The 19,350-nt window shown below is 40.1% G+C and overlaps 1 protein-coding gene across 2 annotated transcripts in view; it reads right to left on the minus strand.

The window, feature by feature from the left end:
• BTBD7 (BTB domain containing 7) overlaps positions 1-19,350 on the minus strand; it is a 104,862-nt gene that overhangs the window by 9,017 nt on the left and 76,495 nt on the right. For both annotated transcript variants that reach the window (XM_007987654.3, XM_073011278.1), the window contains 5 exons: positions 17,393-17,468; positions 12,328-12,488; positions 8,318-8,461; positions 6,126-6,315; positions 3,161-3,339 (listed from right to left, as the gene is read on the minus strand). In XM_007987654.3, the coding sequence (XP_007985845.1) occupies positions 3,161-3,339; positions 6,126-6,315; positions 8,318-8,461; positions 12,328-12,488; positions 17,393-17,468 (750 nt within the window). The remainder of the gene's footprint in view (positions 1-3,160; positions 3,340-6,125; positions 6,316-8,317; positions 8,462-12,327; positions 12,489-17,392; positions 17,469-19,350) is intronic.

A 19,350-nucleotide genomic window follows, 5' to 3' on the forward strand; every position in this document is an offset into this window, starting at 1 on the left:
CTGCTTGATCGAATGCTCCACAAGCAGGTCACTCATCTCAGATTATGTGATAATGCAAAAACCGGTAATAAAACCAAACTCTAATATGTCTTTGCTAAGAGATTAACATTAAATGCCAAAGGAAGAAAGGAATACAACTGAGGATGTTCTAGAAACTTTCTGACAAAACATCTATGCCTTCTCTGTCTGAAATAAAAACTACAAAATACTATTCGTTACCCATTATACATGACTAAGTTTGACCAATATTTTGGTAAACATAAAAGAATATGTCATGCAATTTAAGATATCAAATTCAGACACAATTCGGAATGGTAAAGGGAAAAGAAATGAGTAGAAAACCAGACTATATATTTTAAGGAGAAAAACTGTAGCAAAAAATGAAAATCAACAACCTAAAACAAGAACCTAAAAATGTTCAGTAGAAAATTAGGACAGCAGGGGAAAAACAAAGAAAAAGAACTTAAAAATGGTTTGCTGACTTGCTGAAGAACCCTATGCCATGTTTATTCGTTCGTTCGTTCGTTCATTCATTCATTCATTCACTCACTTATTTTTTTGAGACAGGGTCTCATTCTGTCGCCCAGGCTGGAGTGCAGTGGTACAATCATGGCTCACTGCAGCCCTGACCTTCTGGGCTCAAGTGACCCTCCCACCTAATCCTCCCAAGGAACCAGGACTACTGCGCATACCACTATGCCTGGGTAATTTATTGTATTTTTTGTAGAGATAGGGTTTTGCCATATTGCCCAGGCTAGTCTTAAACTCTTGAGCTCAAGCGATTCACCCGCCTGGGCCTCCCAAAGTGCTGGGATTACAGCCATTGTGTCCAACCTATCCTTTTTTGTTTGTTTTTGAGACATCTTGCTCTGTCACCCAGGCTGGAGTGCAGTGGTGCAATCTTGGCTCACAGCAAACCCCACCTCCCAGGTTCAAGCGATTCTCTTGCCTCAGCCTCCCGAGGCTGGGACTACAGGCCCACGCCACAACACCTGGCTAATGTTTGCATTTTTAGTAGATATGGGGTTTCACCATGTTGGCCAGGCTGGTCTCAAACTCCTGACCTCAAGTGATCCGCCCACCTTGGCATCCCAAAGAGTTGGTGTGGGGAAAAGAAAGAGAGATCAGACTGTTACTGTGTCTACGTAGAAAGAAGTAGACATAAGAGACTCCATTTTGTTCTGTACTAAGAAAAATTCTCCTGCCTTGAGATGCTGTTAATCTGTAACCCTACCCCCAACCCTGTGCTTGCAGAGACATGTGCCATGTTTACTCAAGGTTTAATGGATTTAGGGCTATGCAGGATGTGCTTTGTTAAACAAGTGCTTGAAGGCAGTATGCTTGTTAAAAGTCATCACCACTCTCTAATCTCAAGTACCCAGGGACACAAACACTGGGAAGGCCGCAGGGACCTCTGCCTAGGAAAGCCAGGTATCGTCCAAGGTTTCGCCCCATGTGATAGTCTGAGATATGGCCTCATGGGAAGGGAAAGGGGAAAGACCTGACCATCCCCCAGCTCCAGCCCGACACCCGTAAAGGGTCTGTGCTGAGGAGGATTAGTAAAAGAGGAAGGCCTCTTTGCAGTTGAGATAAGAGGAAGGCATCTGTCTCCTGCTGGTCCCTGGACAATGGAATGTCTCAGTGTAAAACCCGATTGAATGTTCTATTTACTGAGATAGAAGAAAACTGCCTTAGGGCTGGAGGTGAGACATGCTGGTGGCAGTATTGCTCGTTAATGCACCAAGATGCTTATGTAAGTGCGCATCAAAGCACGGCACCTTTTCTTAACCTTATTTATGACACAGAGACATTTGTTCACATGTTTTCCTGCTGACCCTCTCCTCACTATTACCCTATTGTCCAGCCACATCCCCCTCTCTGAGATGGTAAAGATAATGATCAATAAATACCGAGGGAACTCAGTCTCTCCTCACCTGACGAGAGAAACGCCCACAGGTGTGGAGGGGCAGGCCCCCTTCAGTTGGGATTATAGGCATGAGCCACTGCGCCTGACCACATCCTGTCCTTTTTTTTTTTTTTTTTTTTTTGAGACGGAGTCTCGCTCTGTCCCCCAGGCTGGAGCGCAGTGGCCAGATCTCAGCTCACTGCAAGCTCCGCCTCCCGGGTTCACGCCATTCTCCTGCCTCAGCCTCCTGAGTAGCTGGGACTACAGGCGCCCGCCACTGCGCCCGGCTAATTTTTGTATTTTTTTAGTACAGACGGGGTTTCACCGTGTTAGCCAGGATGGTCTCGATCTCCTGACCTCGTGATCCACCCGTCTCGGCCTCCCAAAGTGCTGGGATTACAGGCTTGAGCCACCGTGCCCGGCCCCATCCTGTCCTTTTAAAGGGTATGGATTAAAGGGATTTGGAGTTTGTAGCAAGAAAATGAATCACCTGACCAGATGAAATTAAATTTCATTTAAGGCTCTGATTCAGTGGCTGTGATCAGACTAGTTTACACATTTTATCTTAACTGCAAAACCAGTGCTATTGCTTTTGTACCTAATAATTACTAGAAATAAGTTTTTTCTTTTTTCCTGGTAGGTTAAAAAAGAAAGCACTTATTGTTTGATTCTCATGCTTGGGTTTGAACCCTCATGCAAGAAATTTCTTATAAGACGGAAAAGAGAAATGAAAGTGGGCATGTGGAAGGTGTGTAAGTGTAGTAGTAGACCAAACCTCAAACCTAGTGACCAAACAAAGAAGAGAGCAGTGGAAGTTCAGAATTTTCTACTTCCATGCCATCTCTGTTTGGGCATGCACATTATGGAATTTTTTAGCAGTCACCACTTGTATGCTTGCTACATACCAGAAATATAGCTGCTGTACAATAGCACTCTGGATCTTCATAACAATTTATGTTACAGGTAAAGAGCTGTTGATGCCCAGGGTGGTTAAATAACTCACTCCAAGTTAACCAACTAGTCAGCAGCAGAGCCAGGATCTAAACCCAGTTCTCATTCTAGGCCTCTGCTCAGTCCACTCCGTGATGCTGCCTCTCACCAGGAGGGACTTGCAGGTTATCAAAGACACCAAAGGCAGTGAAAAGGCACATACGAAGGAAATGAAATAAGCCAAGGACTCGTCAGGATGTCTACAATACTGTCTGTCTGGTGATTGAGGCTCCCTATTTTAAACAGTTTAATGTCATTTCCTACCTGCAACAGCTCTGCAGCAGCATCTGCAAGACCAAACTCTCTTAGCACTCGAATCTGAATTTCATAGCTGACGGTGGCGCCTTCCCCGCAGTTCAGGGCATAGGCCCTCTGCACCTGCTCCGTGTGCCGCAGTTCCTGCAGTCGTCTGACCATATCTTTCATAATGAGGAGACGAGGAACTGGAAGGAGAAAAACAGTGGGCAAGCAAAATTCCTGAGCTACACAAAGATGACCCCGTGAGCCCAAGGGAAAAAAGCATGTATTTCATACCAGAATCTTATACGTTTTTTAGATGGTATTTTAATTTCCTGGGGACATATTCATTTATATATCTCTAATTAGTTTTCAAGGTTTTAAAATTTCACTATGCCCAAAAGGCTCTTGATCATACTGAACAGCCTGAGTTGTATTATTTTAGTTTACAGTTCAAATACATTTTTACTTGCATGTATTCTCATCTGAATCTCAGGATATTTCAGAAGTCTTTAAATATATTTATTCTATTATTCAAATAATTTTTTGAGTCCTGACTATGCACCAGGGATTGGACTTGGATATTAGGGTGCACAGAATGAAACACATGATTCCTCTTCTCAAAAGTTTCTGGCTTAGTGATATGAACTAAACCAGAAGTAAACAAATACAATATAAGGTCATAAATGCTCCTGGAGAGAAATATGTAAAGGACACTGAGGGACTGGGAGGAAGGGGCACAGCAGCCAAACTGGGGACAGACAAGAAAGGCATCAAGGTGTACACAGAGCAGATTCTTGAAGAATGAAGGGAAACCAGATGGGCAAAAAAAGCTTTCTGAGCAGAAGGACTGGGTGTGTGTAAAACATGTTGAGACAGCCTGGCAGAAGTGGTTGGCATGGCCAGCAGAACTCAGGGTTCAGAGCTATAAGCAGGAAGAGTGTGAAGAGAGGAGGCAGAAAGATGGCTACTGGCAGATCATGGATAAAGAATTTAAACTGTAACCTGTACACAACAGGCAGTCACTTTTGCAGGAGGATGACAGGATCAGAGCTGCGAACAAGTGCACTCTGATGTTAATGTAAAATGGGCAAGCATGCTGTGACTGGAAGGCTAAATCAAGCTTGCTGTCTGCCTTTGTAAATAAAGTTTTACTGGAATGTAACTTACCCATTCATTTAGGTACTGTCTATGGCTGTTGTATGGGAGGTGAGTAGACAGAGGCAACAGACTGTACGGCTTACAGAGCCTGAAGTATTTACTATCTGGCCCTTTCTGGAAAAAGTATGCCGGCTGACCAGCCGGTGTAAAAGACAGAATTTTGAGTAAGATGAGAGGTGGGAACACTGGTTAGAAACCTGAACTAGGGCTGTAGCTGTAGGGCTGGAGAGGGGATGCAGTCTATAAATATTTATGAGACAAACTGACTAGAGCAGTGATTATTATTTTTTAGGGATAAAAGGAACTAGCATTTACTGAGTGCTTACTTTGTGCCAGGCAAACTCCTGTGCATATTACTCATGGTGCTTCATTAAATCCTCACAATTCTAGAAAGGAGGTATGAGCCCCAATTCATGGATGAGGAAATTAATGTTCAGGAAAGAAAATATTAATACCATGTCCAAAGTCATACAAAGTAACAGAGCCAGTATATGAGCCCTCTAATCCTCTGCAACAAGCTATCTATCCTTTCACGAATGTGGTGGGCAGGGAAGTAAGAAGCAGCCAGGATGCTACCAGAACAGGGCCATATCTCATTAGCTAAACAATAGAGAGACAAGCCTTATTTTTCTGAGCATATTTACTTCAGAATGTCTAGACTTTTGAGATTAAGTTCTAAGATTAAATTATGCTGATTTTCAACTGCATTAACTCAAGCCTAAAAAGCCAGGCTAATTAGCAAAGCTTCAAAATCTGCATAAATCAGCTAAAGAAATAGTTCTCTTCATGCTTTTAACTAATGTATATTTCAAGTAAATATGCAGTGGCCAAATTTGATAAGGTAACAACTGAAGAAAGTCAGCCCCAGAAAAAAATATATGTATTCAATTAAAAGTTCTGTCACTATGTCTTTTATGCATCTTTAATTACAATAGACATTTAGAAGCAGAAATAAATATTGCGATAGTGTGCTGGTTTTTATTTTGAATCTTGCAATGACAATTAGCAAGAGTTACAAGTTCCTGACCACCAGATCACTGTTGCTTTATTTAGACTTCTTTGGTTAAAGTAAACATTTATTGATGCTCAAACGTTTCTGGACGTGACAGTTATACTCTGATCGATGGCCAATTCCCCTAAAGTCATAAGACATAAACCTGTGCTACAGTAAACTTCCCAGAGCAGAGTTTGGGAAATTGGATCTCTAGGAAACCCACAGTGATCACATTTTGGAAGGCCACAGACTCAAAGGTATAATAGACTAGAAAGGCCACAGACTCAAAGGTATAATAGTGCATTTAACCCTCCCAAAGGGTCTTATAACCTGAGAAATACCCTATAGTGATTTAAAAAAAAAAAACAACTTAATTCCTCTAAACCAGTGGTTCTCAAAATAGATGACTTTGTCCCACAAGGCACAACTGGCAATGTCTAGAAACATAAAAATGTTTCCAAAAGGTTTTCGCAGAGGTGTGCATGCATGCACATATGTGCTCCTAGCATTTAGTGAGTACAGGCCAGGGATGCAGCTGACCACCCTACAAAGCACAGGACAGCTCTCCATTAACAGAATAATCCAGCCGCACATGTCAGTAAGACCAAGGCTGAGAAACTCAAGGGTAAACTGACAAACTCTATACACTTAGTAATACAAAACAAAATATAAAGCAAAAGTTTTGGCTTAAAAGTATTTATTCTTTAAGGTGAACAAGGCATAAAGGGTATTGAAATGTGGAGAGAATTAGCATATACAGAGGGGTTCAAACATCAGCAATTTCAAAAAATAATAAGATTATTCATTTAAATATAAACACCCAATATACTGCCTTACCTGGAATTTCGTTGGCTACAACTGAAGGAGGGCTTGACTGGTTGCTGCTGATCTGCTGGTGGCTGATCATGTGACAACACTGAGGCACGGCATTATTGACCATGTAGAGCGTGTCTGGCACATTGGACATCCTAACCATTCGCAAGCGCACAAGATCCGTTTGTTCCACCATCATCTCATCCAGCACTGACTGAAATAATCATTCAGTGTTAACAAAACCAGTCAACCTTCCTCTGTTAAATCACATTTGAAGGAAGATTATTACTTTCATCAAATAAAAAGGGAATTAATTTATTTCTATTTTATAAATGTTAATATTAGTGGTGAAACAAAGTTCCCCTACATCTTTAACTTTTAACGACTCTTTCAGCAGCATCTTTGAAAAGACATAACCATCTTTTGAAAAGTCTGCTTTTAATTAGAAGTATTTGAAATGTGAAGGAAGGATATAAAATTAATCAGAAATAAATTACACATAATATTATAATAAAGAAAACAATGTATACATGTGCTAAATAACAAAGCCAACAAAGTGCTCGAAATACAAATACTGAAGATTGATAATCAGGGCCAGGCGTGGTGACTCACGCTTGTAATCCCAGCACTTTGGGAGGCTGAGGTGGGTAGATCACTCGAGGTCAGGAGTTCAAGACCAGTCTGGCCAACAAGGTGAAACTCCATCTCTACGAAACATGTAAAAATTAGCCGGATGTGGTGGCGGGTGCCTATCATCCCAGCTACTCGAGAGGCTGAGGCAGGAGAACTGCTTGAACTCAGGAGAAGGATGAAGTAAGCCGAGATCTCACCACTGTACTCCAGCCTGGGTGACAAGAGTGAAACTCCGTCTTTAAAAAAAAAAAAAAAAAAAAAAAAAAAAAAGATTGATAATCAATTGAAGAGACCTATGAACAAACCAATTTTTCTTTTTTGAAGAAAAAAGAAAAATGTTGCCTAGGCTGGAGTACAGGGGCGCCATTATGGCTCATTGCAGTCCTGACCTCCCAGGCTCAAGAAACCCTCCCACTTCAAGTCTCTTGAGTAGCTGGGACCGCAACAGCACACCACCACACCTGGTTAATTTTTATTTATTTATTTTTATTTTTTGTAGAGACAGGGCCTCACTAGGTTGCCCAGGCTGGTCTTGAACTCCTGGACTCAAGTGATCTTCCTGCTTCAGCCTCTCAAAGTGCTGAGATTACAGGTGTAAGCCACCACAACTGGTCTAAAAATGAGAAACATTTTGAGGCAACTTGATTGTATACGCATTGAGTATACACACTGTTTGGTCTGTTAAATGTATTTCAGAAAGCTTAATAGTGATTTCTTACTTTCAAAGACTATCAGTTCCTCAAAAGGCCACTCATTTTTTTTTTTTTTTTGAAGACTGGTTCTTACTCTGTCGCCCGGGTTGGAGTGCAGTGGCCTAATCACGGCTCACTGTGCAGCCTTTGCCTCCCAGGCTCAGGTGATTCTCCGAAATGAGCCTCCTGAGTAGCAGAAATCAGGGTGCACGCCACCACAACTGGCTAAATTTTTCCTTTTAGTGTTTGGTAGAGATGGGGTTTTACCATGTTGCCCAGGATGGACACCTGAAAGTTCTTATGGCTGAACATCTAATAAAAATTAGATGTTTCATTTTCACATTATCATATTTTCTCAGACAGTTTTTCATGTTACAATATACATAATGCCAACTAGTTACTTAACAGGCCTGAAATTTTTTCTTACTTTGTGCATTTATTCTAAAACTAAACATAATTCCCAACGGTCAGCTATTACAGAAATATGTTACAAGAGGTCGTGGCATTTCTTTAATTTACGAAGGAAGTCAAAGAGTGGGCAATCTTCTTTCAGAACATTTCCCCCATCCTCAAGATCACAAAATGGTGACAACCATTTTCAGCAAGTGGTAACAATTTGCAAGGCAATTAAGTTAACAATTTGCAAGGCAACTAAAATGAGAAAAATATAAAATGCATTTTAACATAACCTAAGTTTTAAAAACATGCTTAATTAAAATTAAACATTTCAGAAAACTATTCTGTTGAGTAGTCAAACTAGAACTTACTTTCATCTTCCCTACTGTTGAAAATATAGGCTATTTCCAAATATTTAAGTAATACTACCATGAATCACTTTGTGCATATGGTTTGTAATAAAGTAGTCTACTATCTTCAAATGGTTTTCATTACCTTTGCTTCTTCCACATAGGGAGAGAAGAGTCGAGGACGAACATAGATGCCAGCATTTTTTTGCCGCAACCAGGCATTTGACTTTCCGCCTTCTGTTGTAGGAAGCATATCTGATGGAGGAGTACTAATCAAGCCTCTTTTCATCTAAAAAGAAAATTTTTTTAGATAGCAATCTGTGTAGTACTACAATACTACAAAGATAAATAAAAATACTTATAACTGTAAATAAAAATATGCAACTTTATCATTTAAATAAAAATTTCGAAATGTATATGAAATTTAGAAATACCTCAAATTTTTTTTTTTTTTTTTTTTTTTTTTGAGACGGAGTCTCATTCTGTCACCCAGGTTGGAGTGCAGTGGCATGATCTCGGCTCACTGCAACCTCCATCTCCCAGGTTCAAGTGATTCTCCTGCCTCAGCCTCCCGAGTAGCTGGGATTACAGGTGCGCACCACCACGCCTGGCTAATTTTTTGTATTTTTAGTAGAGACGGGGTTTCACCATGTTGGTCAGGCTGGTCTTGAACTCCTGACCTCGTGATCTGCCCGCCTCGGCCTCCCAAAGTGCTGGGATTACAGGCGTGAGCCATCGCACCCGGCAAAATACCTCAAATTTTTAATAATATTTAAAAGATTTGCAATAAAAAGATATAATTTCCCATTTTACTCTAAATAGAGGAATATTTTTAAAAACAAGAGACACATTAATTAAAATGTAGTAAGTTGGACTAAAGATCAGAACTCTTAATGAAAACCAATTTTTTTTTTCTTTACTCATCTAGGAACAAATTCATTTCCCACCCAACTCCCCAAGACAAGACGAGAACACTGACATGGGCCTACATCTACAGTACAAGGATACAGGAAGGCTAGCACAGCACTTAGCAACACAGGCTCTGTGGAAGGCAGATGTAGTTCAAACTTCAACTCCTGCATTTAATAGCCATGTGACCATGGACATCTCCTTTACCTGGGCTTCACTTTAAGGGGCTCCTGTATGGCCCTGGAGGTGAAGCAGTGCGTAGCTAAGTGAATGAGGTATCCCCGTTGTTTCCTGACTGATGCCAGGAGCATCTGTATCAAGTACCTTCAGTTCCTAAGGTGGTGTGAGGGTTAAATGAAGGCAATGCAGATGAAAGCACTTGGCACAGTGCTTAGCACACACTAAGAGAGCATGAAAGTTAACAGCCATTATTAGCAAACCTGTGTTGGGGACTTATGATGTGTTAGCCACGGAACTAAGAGCAGAGGTATATATTTCATAACCAAAGTTCTAAAATACTTTTCTAAACTACATACAGGGTTCAATTTGATTTGAGTACCATGTTTTAAACAAAACCAAAAGTTGTTTCTCCAATATTACTCTCATTAAATATAATCAACAGCTGCATTAGTTAAAATCACTTTTAACTAGTAAAATACAGCATCATCTAGTATTTAGAAAATAGAGAAAAAAAAAGTCAATACTTTTATTACAACTGTAATGTTGATATATTTCCTTCCAGTCTTTTCTTTTTTATTTTTATTTTTTTGAGACAGGGTCTCACTCTGATGCCCAGGCTGGAGGGCAGTGGCGAGATCTCAGCTCACTGCAACCTCTGCCTCCTGGGCTCAAGCAATTCTCTCATCTCGGCTTCTCAAGTAGCTGGGACTACAGATGCATGCCACCAGGCCTGGCTAATTTTTGTATTTTTTGGCAGAGACAGTGTTTCACCAAGTTGGCCAGGCTGGTCTCGAACTCCTGAACTCAAGTGATCTGCCTGTCTTGGCCTCTGAAAATGCCGGGATTACAGGCACCTGACAGAGTCTTTACCAAACAAGTTTTACATAATTGAATTTGAGAATACATAAAAATACACACTTTGCATCATCCTTTTTTTCTCCTTCTTTTGTTTGATAAGAGTCTTGCTCTGTCACCCAGGCTGGAGTGCAGTGGCACAATCTTGGCTTGCCTCTGGGTTCAAGCAATTCTTGTGCCTCAGCCTCCTGAGCAGCTGGGATTAACGGAGTGTGCCACCATGCCCGGCTAATTTTTGTATTTTTTAGTACAGACAGGGTTTCACTGTGATGGCCAGGCTGGTCTTGAACTCCTGACCTCAGGTGATCCATCCACCTTGGTCTTCCAAAGTGCTGGGATTAAAGGTGTGAGCCATCGCGCCCGGCCACTATACAGTCTTTATAACAACTGTTCAGGGGAGCAAAATATTCTGCTGTGTAGTGGTAGTATAACTACTACCTCAACAGGTGAAAAAATGGTAACTGTTTTATTTTGCTTTCTCTGGTGTGTGTGTGTGTAATTAGTGAGACTGAATTTTTTTTTTCTAATCAGAATCCACAAATATTTTTTTAAATTTTATTTTAATTTATTTTTATTACTGCTCCTTGTGGAAGCAGGGTTACCCCATAGGCAGTATGCCCAGAGTAGCCCATAAATACTTCTTGAAAACAATACTGTTTTCTTCTAGTTCTTTCATGTTTCAATTTAGTATTTAATTTTTCAATCTAACAAGGATTAATTTTACGTGCCAGTGAAACAACAGTTTAACTTTCAATGAATTTCTTCTTCTGCTAATCAGTTAATCTAGCACCACACTGACTTGTGATAGTTCATTTATTATTATGTTTTCTGTTTTTTTTTTTTTTTTCCTTTTCTTCCTTGAGTTAGGGTCTCATTCTGTTGGCTGATTATGGCTCATGGCAGCCTTGACCTCCTGGGCTCAAGTGATTCTCCTGCTCAGCCTCCCAAGTAGCTGGGACTACAGGCACACATCACCGCACCTGGCTAATTTCTGTGAAATTTTTTTGTAGAGATGGGGTCTTGCCATGTTGCCCAGGCTGATGTTGAACTCCTGGGCTCAAGTGATCTGTCCGCCTTGGCCTCCCAGAGTGCTGGGATTAAAAGCAAGTGCTACTCTGCCCATCCAGTTTAATTCTTACATTAACTAAGACTTTTTTCTCGACAATTTTGTCTGCTATGCTAGAATCACAGATAAAATATTAACATTTTAAAATGTTTTACGTTTTAGATGCTATCCCTTCTTATGTCCTTTTAAAAGAAGTTATAAAAATTTCTTATGAGTTGTTTCTCCAGATGACTTTTATAATGTTCCTGTGCAGTTTAAAAAAAACCCGTTATGACGTTTATAAGCACTACATTAAGTCGATAAGTCAATGTGTTAAGAACTAATATTTATAATATTTATTTTTCCCATCCACAAATTCGGGCAATTCCATTAATTTTTTTTTTTTTTTTTGAGATGGAGTCTCGCTCTGTTACCCAGGCTGGAGTGTAGTGGCTTGATCTCGGCTCACTGCAACCTCCACCTCCCGGGTTCAAGAAATTCCCCTGCCTCAGTCTCCCAAGTAGCTGGGAATATAGGCATACACCACCACGCCTGGCTAATTTTTGTATGTTTAGTAGAGATGGGGTTCCACCGTGTTGGTGAGACTGATCTCAAACTCCTGACCTCAGGTGATCCACCCGCCTTGGCCTCCCAAAGTGCTGGGATTACAGGAGTGAGCCACTACACCCAGCCAATTCTATTAATTTTTTAAAAATTCACTGTTTAAAAATTATGAAAGTAATAAGATGAGCTGTATTAATTTTCAGGTCCATCCATTCTTTTTCTATTGAGCCAATCCCTCCACTCCACTGCTCTCTGATTCATTGCTGTTCTTGAAGACTCTCCAAAGGTAATTTTTACCTTTTCCTTTTTGAATAAGGGTCTACTTGATCTACACTTAAATGACGGAATTAACTCTGCTAGAAATAATGCGCTTGCATGAGTAAGACCTATTTACCCACTCAACTCTCATTCACCGAACATTTTAACTCTAGTATGTGACAGACACAGGGGACACAACATCGCACACAACAGACATCTGTCTGTCCTCACAGAATTACAGCTTCACAATACTCTGTTAGTACTAGAAATTATTTACAATGAATAAAAACATACGCCTGGCATTTTTCTTTTCATGAAAGGAATACATGGAGAAAAATACTTACTGCATCACTTAAGACTTCACTGTTTATAGGTAAGATGTGTTCAATTCGCACAAAAGGTAAGAGAGAAGAAAGGATCTCTCTGAGCTCTTCCATGTCCAGGTCCCGTCTTTTTACACCTCTTTTGTTCACACTATGGGCAGTGCCACTCAGTAAGTTTGGCTCTACGAGACAGAAAATGAAAAGTTTCCAACCAAATCCAAATGTTCTGAGACAGTTTTGCTTTGTTCTCTAGCACATACACCAACAGTACCACTCTATAGACTTATGTGCCTCTGCTTTAAAAAGGGTTATAAATCAATTATTTTTCTTTCATAAGATGTTTAATAGGGATGTTCTTGGATAAAGAAAAAGCATGGTATCAACAGTACAATAAAATTATTTTATCACTGCTCTGCAATAAAGAATAAAGGATTCCTTTCTATAGCCTAACTCAAAAGAGAAAAGATGACAATCTACTAAAATCTAATTTTATCAAGGGCTTTTTAAAAAGCTTTCTTACTTTTGTGACCAGTTTTTAGTAGTATAAGGTCACTGAAGGGCACATGCCATTTCCGGTCACTGTAGGTTATCAGCATGCTCATTAGCCTACATATGTGTAACAGTAATTTAACAATGTGTTAATCACCTGGCGTTTGAAGCGGCAAAGCCGAATGTGCTTTATTTAGTTTTAAGATTCTTATGAAAATCTCCCAAATTTCCATAATATGGGAATATTACTGCATAAAAGTAGACCCTTTGATCTTTGACATGTAATATATGTCCACAGTCCAGGCAGAGAATGATTGCTTCATTGGGCATTAGTGAACGACAATCTGAAATACGTATGCTTATGATATTGAGGTGGGAAGAAAAATTACATGATTTGGAAATCTTTAATCATGTCTTTAGGGGTCTGTAATTTTTTTCTTAAAAAAATTAACACAGAATAAGATAACACAGAATAAGATCTTTATCATTCATAAATATAACTATTGGATTTTTTTCAAATATTCTACAGGAAAACTGATATCTTCCTTAAATCATGTGTGTGTATGTGTGTGTGTGTGTGTGAGAGACAGAGAGAGAGAGATTGTTTTTGAGAAGCTAAGTTTTGTGGATTCATTCAGAATAAAATTGTTAACTGTGTATAAAAGAATTTTTTTTTTCCCTTGCCTAGCTATGATTTAGTTTCATACTTATTTAAGGCATTTTGCTTTTCAAAATATGGTTTTTTTTCTTAAAGTAGTGACATCCATTTTCATATAAAATCTTACACGACACCCCCAAATATGTGACAGGTAAGGGCAGAATCCTTCTGTATAAAACTGACTGAAACAAAGCTATGGCCTGGCTCACCTTGCTTCCTTCTCATCCCTAACCCAGTTTAGAAACTACCTTTTATTTATTTTTTTATTATTATTTTTTAAGACGGAGTCTTGCTCTGTTGCCCAGGCTAGAAGGCAGTGGCATGATCTCGGCTCACTGCAACCTCCACCTCCCGGGTTCAAGCGATTCTCCTGCCTCAGCCTCCTGAGTAGCTGGGATTACAGGCGCTCACCACCACACCCAGCTAATTTTTGTATTTGTAGTAGAGACGGGGTTTCACCATGTTGGCTAGGCTGGTCTGGAACATGTGACCTCATGATCCACCTACCTTGGCCTCCTAAAGTGCTGGGATTACATGCGTGAGCCACCATGCCTTGCCTAGAAACTATTTTTCTAAGGAAAATTTTAACCCTTAAGGATGCTTGTTATCTGCCCCAAATAAATGAAATTTCATCATCACCAGCTTTACATCAATGAACAAGCTTATGGGCTATAACATTTACACAGAGTTATATACAATCGGTTCTTGTTATCTCGAGTAGTTATAAAGTCAACACAAACAATGAATCAGTGAATACTGAGCTCTTGTTCATAGGGAAAACACAGAGTTAGGTTCCTGTGAGCCTCTGGGCACAACATTTTTGTCAAATGATTAAGGCAGAACCTTGTTTTATGTGTTTCTGTTTAAAGACTATTTAATGTATGTGGCTGATTCATTAACACTAACCTCATGACCAACAGCACTGTAACTCACGCCTGAATGAAGCTTATCTAACCCATGTATTGTCTCTGTAAAGGCACACCACAGCCTTCTTGTTCTCAGGAACACTAGACAGCACTTCATACTACACCTGGGGGCCATCTTAAACAGTGAGATCACGAAAACACAAAAATGTAAAACGTGGCACTCGGTAACATCTGAAACAAGAAGGCAGAGTGCCTCTGTCTTGTTAGAACTCAGCTGGGAATGTGCTTGTTGGGAGACCAAGCTTTTTGCTACTTCATGCATGTCCAGGAATGACCATGAAAGTACCACCAGTATTGATTTTAGGGTTACAAATAAATTTTAGTGACTAGGTAAGTTGACAAATATAAAAGCCACGAATGAGAACTAATTGTATATTGGCATTTAAAATTCTTTCTAAATCAATTGTAATGGTTTTCATATTTTAAAAAATTCATAACTTGCTGGGCATGGTGGATCACCTGAGGTCAGGAGTTTGAGGTCAGGAGTTTGAGAACAGCCTGGCCAACATGGCGAAACTCTGTTTCTACTAAAAATAATGAAAATTAGCTGTGCGTGGTGGCATGTGCCTATAATCCCAGCTACTCAAGAGGCTGAGGCAGAATAGCTTGAACCTAGGAGGCAGAGGTTGCAGTGAGCCAAGATTGCGCCACTGTACTCCAGCCTGGGAGACAGAGCAAGACTCCGTCTCCAAAAAAAAAATTCATAACTTTGCTGCTCTCTGAAATACCATTTTAAAAATAAAAATAAAAAAAAATCAAATCTGAGAATTGCTAAAGGTTTTTGCCAGCCACAGAAAAGAATTGGAGAAATAAAATAGAAGGACTGCTTTTGTTCCCTAGAGCTTGGATAGTAGCATATTAAAGAAACACCATAAAAAGGCTTTAAAGGCAGGTTTAGCACAACATTTTTTATATTTAAAAATGTGACAAAACAACTCTATAAATGTACTAAAATCCACTGACTTGAACACTTTAAACCAGTGAACTTTAAGATACGTAAATTATATCTAAATAAAGCTATCGAAAGGTGACAGAAAAGGGAAATCTGTATTTAATTTTTCTAATTAAAAAATTTAAATTTAGGTTCAGTACATAAAGGAACACAATGATGTTTGAGGGAAGAACAGGTGGGTGGGCTAACCCTAGACACAAACAAAAGACTGCTGTAGAATCATAAATTTCCAGAGTTGAAAGCCCAGCCTCCGACATATGATGCTTCCTTCTCTTCTGCAGTGACCCCACTGGGAGGTCATTCAGAAGTATTATTTGTTTCTCTTTTACCTTCCACAACATTTCTCTTTTTTTGAGACAAAATTTTGCTCGTTGCTCAGGCTGGAGTGCAATGGCGCAATCTTGGCTCACCATAACCTCTGCCTCCCGGGTTCAAGTGATTCTCCTGCCTCAGCTTCCCAGGTAGCAGGGATTACAGGCATGCACCACCACGCCTGGCTAATTTTTTTTACTTTTAGTAGAGATGGGGTTTCTCTATGTCGGTCAGGCTGGTCTCGAACTTCCAACCTCAGGCGATCCACCCTCCTCGGCCTCCCAAAGTGCTGGGATGACAGGCGTGAGCCACTGCGCCTTGCCTACTTTTTTTTTTTTTTTTTTTTTTTGAGACGGAGTCTCGCTCTGTCACCCAGGCTGGAGTGCAGTGGCGCGATCTCGGCTCCCTGCAAGCTCCGCCTCGCGGGTTCACGCCATTCTCCTGCCTCAGCCTCCAGAGTAGCTGGGACTACAGGCGCCCGCCACCGCGCCCAGCTAAGTTTTTGTATTTTTAGTAGAGACAGGGTTTCACTGTGGTCTCGATCTCCTGACCTCGTGATCTGCCTGCCTCGGTCTCCCAAAGTGCTGGGATTACAGGCGTGAGCCACCGCGCCTGGCCTACTTTCTGCAACATTTAAAAATAAACAATGAATGCTTTTTCATTTGTACTCTTTTTTTTTTTGAGTCTGCAACATTTAAAAATAAACAATGAATGCTTTTTCATTTGTACTCTTTTTTTTTTTTGAGTCTCGCTCTGTCACCCATGTGGAGTGTAGTAGTGCAATCTCAGCTCACTGCAACCTCTGCCTCCCAGGTTCAAGTGATTCTCACGCCTCAGTCTTCGAGTAGCTGGGAGTATAGGCACGTGCCACCACTTCCCACTAATTTTTGTATTTTTAGTACAGGTGGGATTCTGCCATGTTGGCCAGGCTAGTCTCAGACTCCTGACCTCAGGTCAGCCTGTACTCATATTTTTAAACTGAGGTTAAAATTCACATAACACAAAATTTATTTAAAACATTTTAAAGCGTACCATTCAGTGGCTCTTACTATACTCTTATTGTTGTGTAACCATCAACACTAATTCCACATTTTCATCATTATGCTTTTGTAACACTTTAGTCATTATATGAAATTATATTAAATTTTTCATTCTAATACTTCCATGAATCAGTCAACATGTTTTATTAAGCACCTAAGAACATAATAATAAAAAGTATCCTTTTAAAGCTGCAAAATAAGACTTTCTGATATATTTTATTTATTTATTTATTTTGAGACGGAGTCTCGCTCTGTTGCCTAGGCTGGAGTGCAGTGGCCGGATCTCAGCTCACTGCAAGCTCCGCCTCCCGGGTTTACGCCATTCTCCCGCCTTAGCCTCCCAAGTAGCTGGGACTACAGGCGCCCACCACCACGCCCGGCTAATTTTTTGTATTTTTAGTAGGGACGGGGTTTCACTATGTTAGCCAGGATGGTCTCGATCTCCTGACCTTGTGATCCGCCCATCTTGGCCTCCCAAAGTGCTGGGATCACAGGCTTGAGCCACCATGCCCAGCCTGATATATTTATTTTAATAAACTATACCCTGTCCACTAAAGGATTTTGCCGATGGTAAAAACTTCCATTGTCACCAGGCAACAGTGTCAGTTTTCAAGACTGATGTGTGGCATGCATTTCTGTAAGCTGGGAATGTAAGAACCACCAAAAATTTACACAAGGAAACTAGCGCAAGCTAATTTTCTGAGCTTACCTCTATCTGCTATTCTTTTCATCAACTGATGCTCTCCCCATTTAATCAGATATTTAAGGATATCTTGTTCACTTGCCTGTAATAAAAAATGGTTTACATTTATTTTAGTGAAATTAGGTAAGTGGTTAATTTCATTAAGGACTTTTCGTAGGTGGGAAATACAGCACGCAACTTACTATGTTTCACTCTTTCCATTGGCTGAAGTTTTAGTGTTAAATCTGTGGTCCATCGACAGGAAATACACAAGACTGTATTACATATATTTTATCCAGTAACCTCACTCTTGGCTCCAACTAATTTTAAAATTTCATTTCTATCTTCTTTTCCTGTAATCTGCTCCCTTCCTATTTTATTTTTTCATTTTAATTTTTCCTTTTGAGATGGAGTTGCACTCTATTGCCCAGGCTGGAGTGCAACAGTGCCATCATGGGTCTCTGCAGCCTCAACCTCCTGGGCTCAAGGGATTCTCCCCATCTCAGCCTCCTGAGCAGCTGGGACTACAGGTGTGTGCCACCACACCCAGTTAATTTCTTTTTTTTTTTTTGAGATGGAGTCTCGTGCTGTTGCCCAGGCTGGAGTGCAGTGGCGTGATCTTGGCTCAATGCAAGCACTGCCTCCTGGGTTCACGCTATTCTCCTGTCTCAGTCTCCTGGGTACCTGGGACTACAGGCACCTGCCACAACGCCTGGTTTTTGTATTTTTAGTAGAGATGGGGTTTCACCTTGTTAGCCAGGATGCTCTCGATCTCCTGACCTTGTGATCCACCCAACTCAGCCTCCCAAGTGGCTAATTTTTAAAAAATTTTTTGTAGAGATGGGGTCCTACCTGTTGCCGAGGCTGGTCTCACACTCCTGGGCTCAAGCAACCCACTTCCTATTTTAAATTTATTTTATCTTACTATGTGGTTTCTATAAAGCTGCCTTAAATTCTCTTTTGGAAGAAAACACAGATAAGTAAATGAAAGTATAAGTATAGGGTATAGGCAGAGTAACTACTAACTCCTGGAGGGACAGGAAAAACAAGTCAGTCAACTTGTTTTTGCAAAAGAAACTAAAATCTCTACAAGGTATTTTACTGGTTGGTGAAGCACAATCTGTGAAATGGCAATGTATCCCTCATTTCTTTGTATTTTATTTAAAATCTTAGAGCAAATCTAGGCTGCTCTCCATTTTTTTTTGTAATACTTTCTAAGAAGGAATGCAAAGCTCCTACAGCAATAATCTAAGAAAACTAACAACTTCTAACACAAACATAAAGCATCCAGTTTTGATCAGGACAATGAGACGAGGTTAATGAACAAAGATTCTCCATAAATCAAGCCCAAGTATGACATCTGTACTGCAATCAAAGCAACAAAGGAAAAGCACAGATGCTGAGTGTATTATTTAACTCTCCACTGCATTTCTGACTAAAACGGTAGCATTTTATCATTTTTCTAGTACAAATACAAAGAAATAGGAAGTGGCTCAATGGGTTTATGTCTTTAATAGCATTAAAACAGTTGTACAGTTTTTAGCATAAAATTCATACAGCCAATGGAAAAAAATTAAGCTTGAATATACTTTGCCTGCAAGTATTTTCTGTAATATATAAAATCTATTATTAATTTAAATTTCCAAATTAAATTGACATTTAAGTCAAGAACACAAGAATCTGCTAAAAACTACTTCTGCTTAAAAACAAGTAGTTGAAAACATTACTATGCTTTGGAAGAATACATGCACTGAGTTTTGATAACAATTTGAGCAGATCAGAAAGTGAACACTATTTTTACTTTGTGCTGCTGAAGCTACTGTCTACAGTCTAAGTATGGGATGCTCCACCAAAAGTAAGAAACCACTATACAGAAGCTACATTAATAGAAGTCAAGAAAATCACTGTTGGGATGTGCTTCTGACCTTGCCTACTGCCCCAATCTCTCTTTGGTGCATCTGGCTGGGACCTGGGCTTGTTTAGTG

Source organism: Chlorocebus sabaeus, chromosome 24 (genome assembly GCF_047675955.1).
Source record: "Chlorocebus sabaeus isolate Y175 chromosome 24, mChlSab1.0.hap1, whole genome shotgun sequence".
NCBI classification, from domain to species: domain Eukaryota; kingdom Metazoa; phylum Chordata; class Mammalia; order Primates; family Cercopithecidae; genus Chlorocebus; species Chlorocebus sabaeus.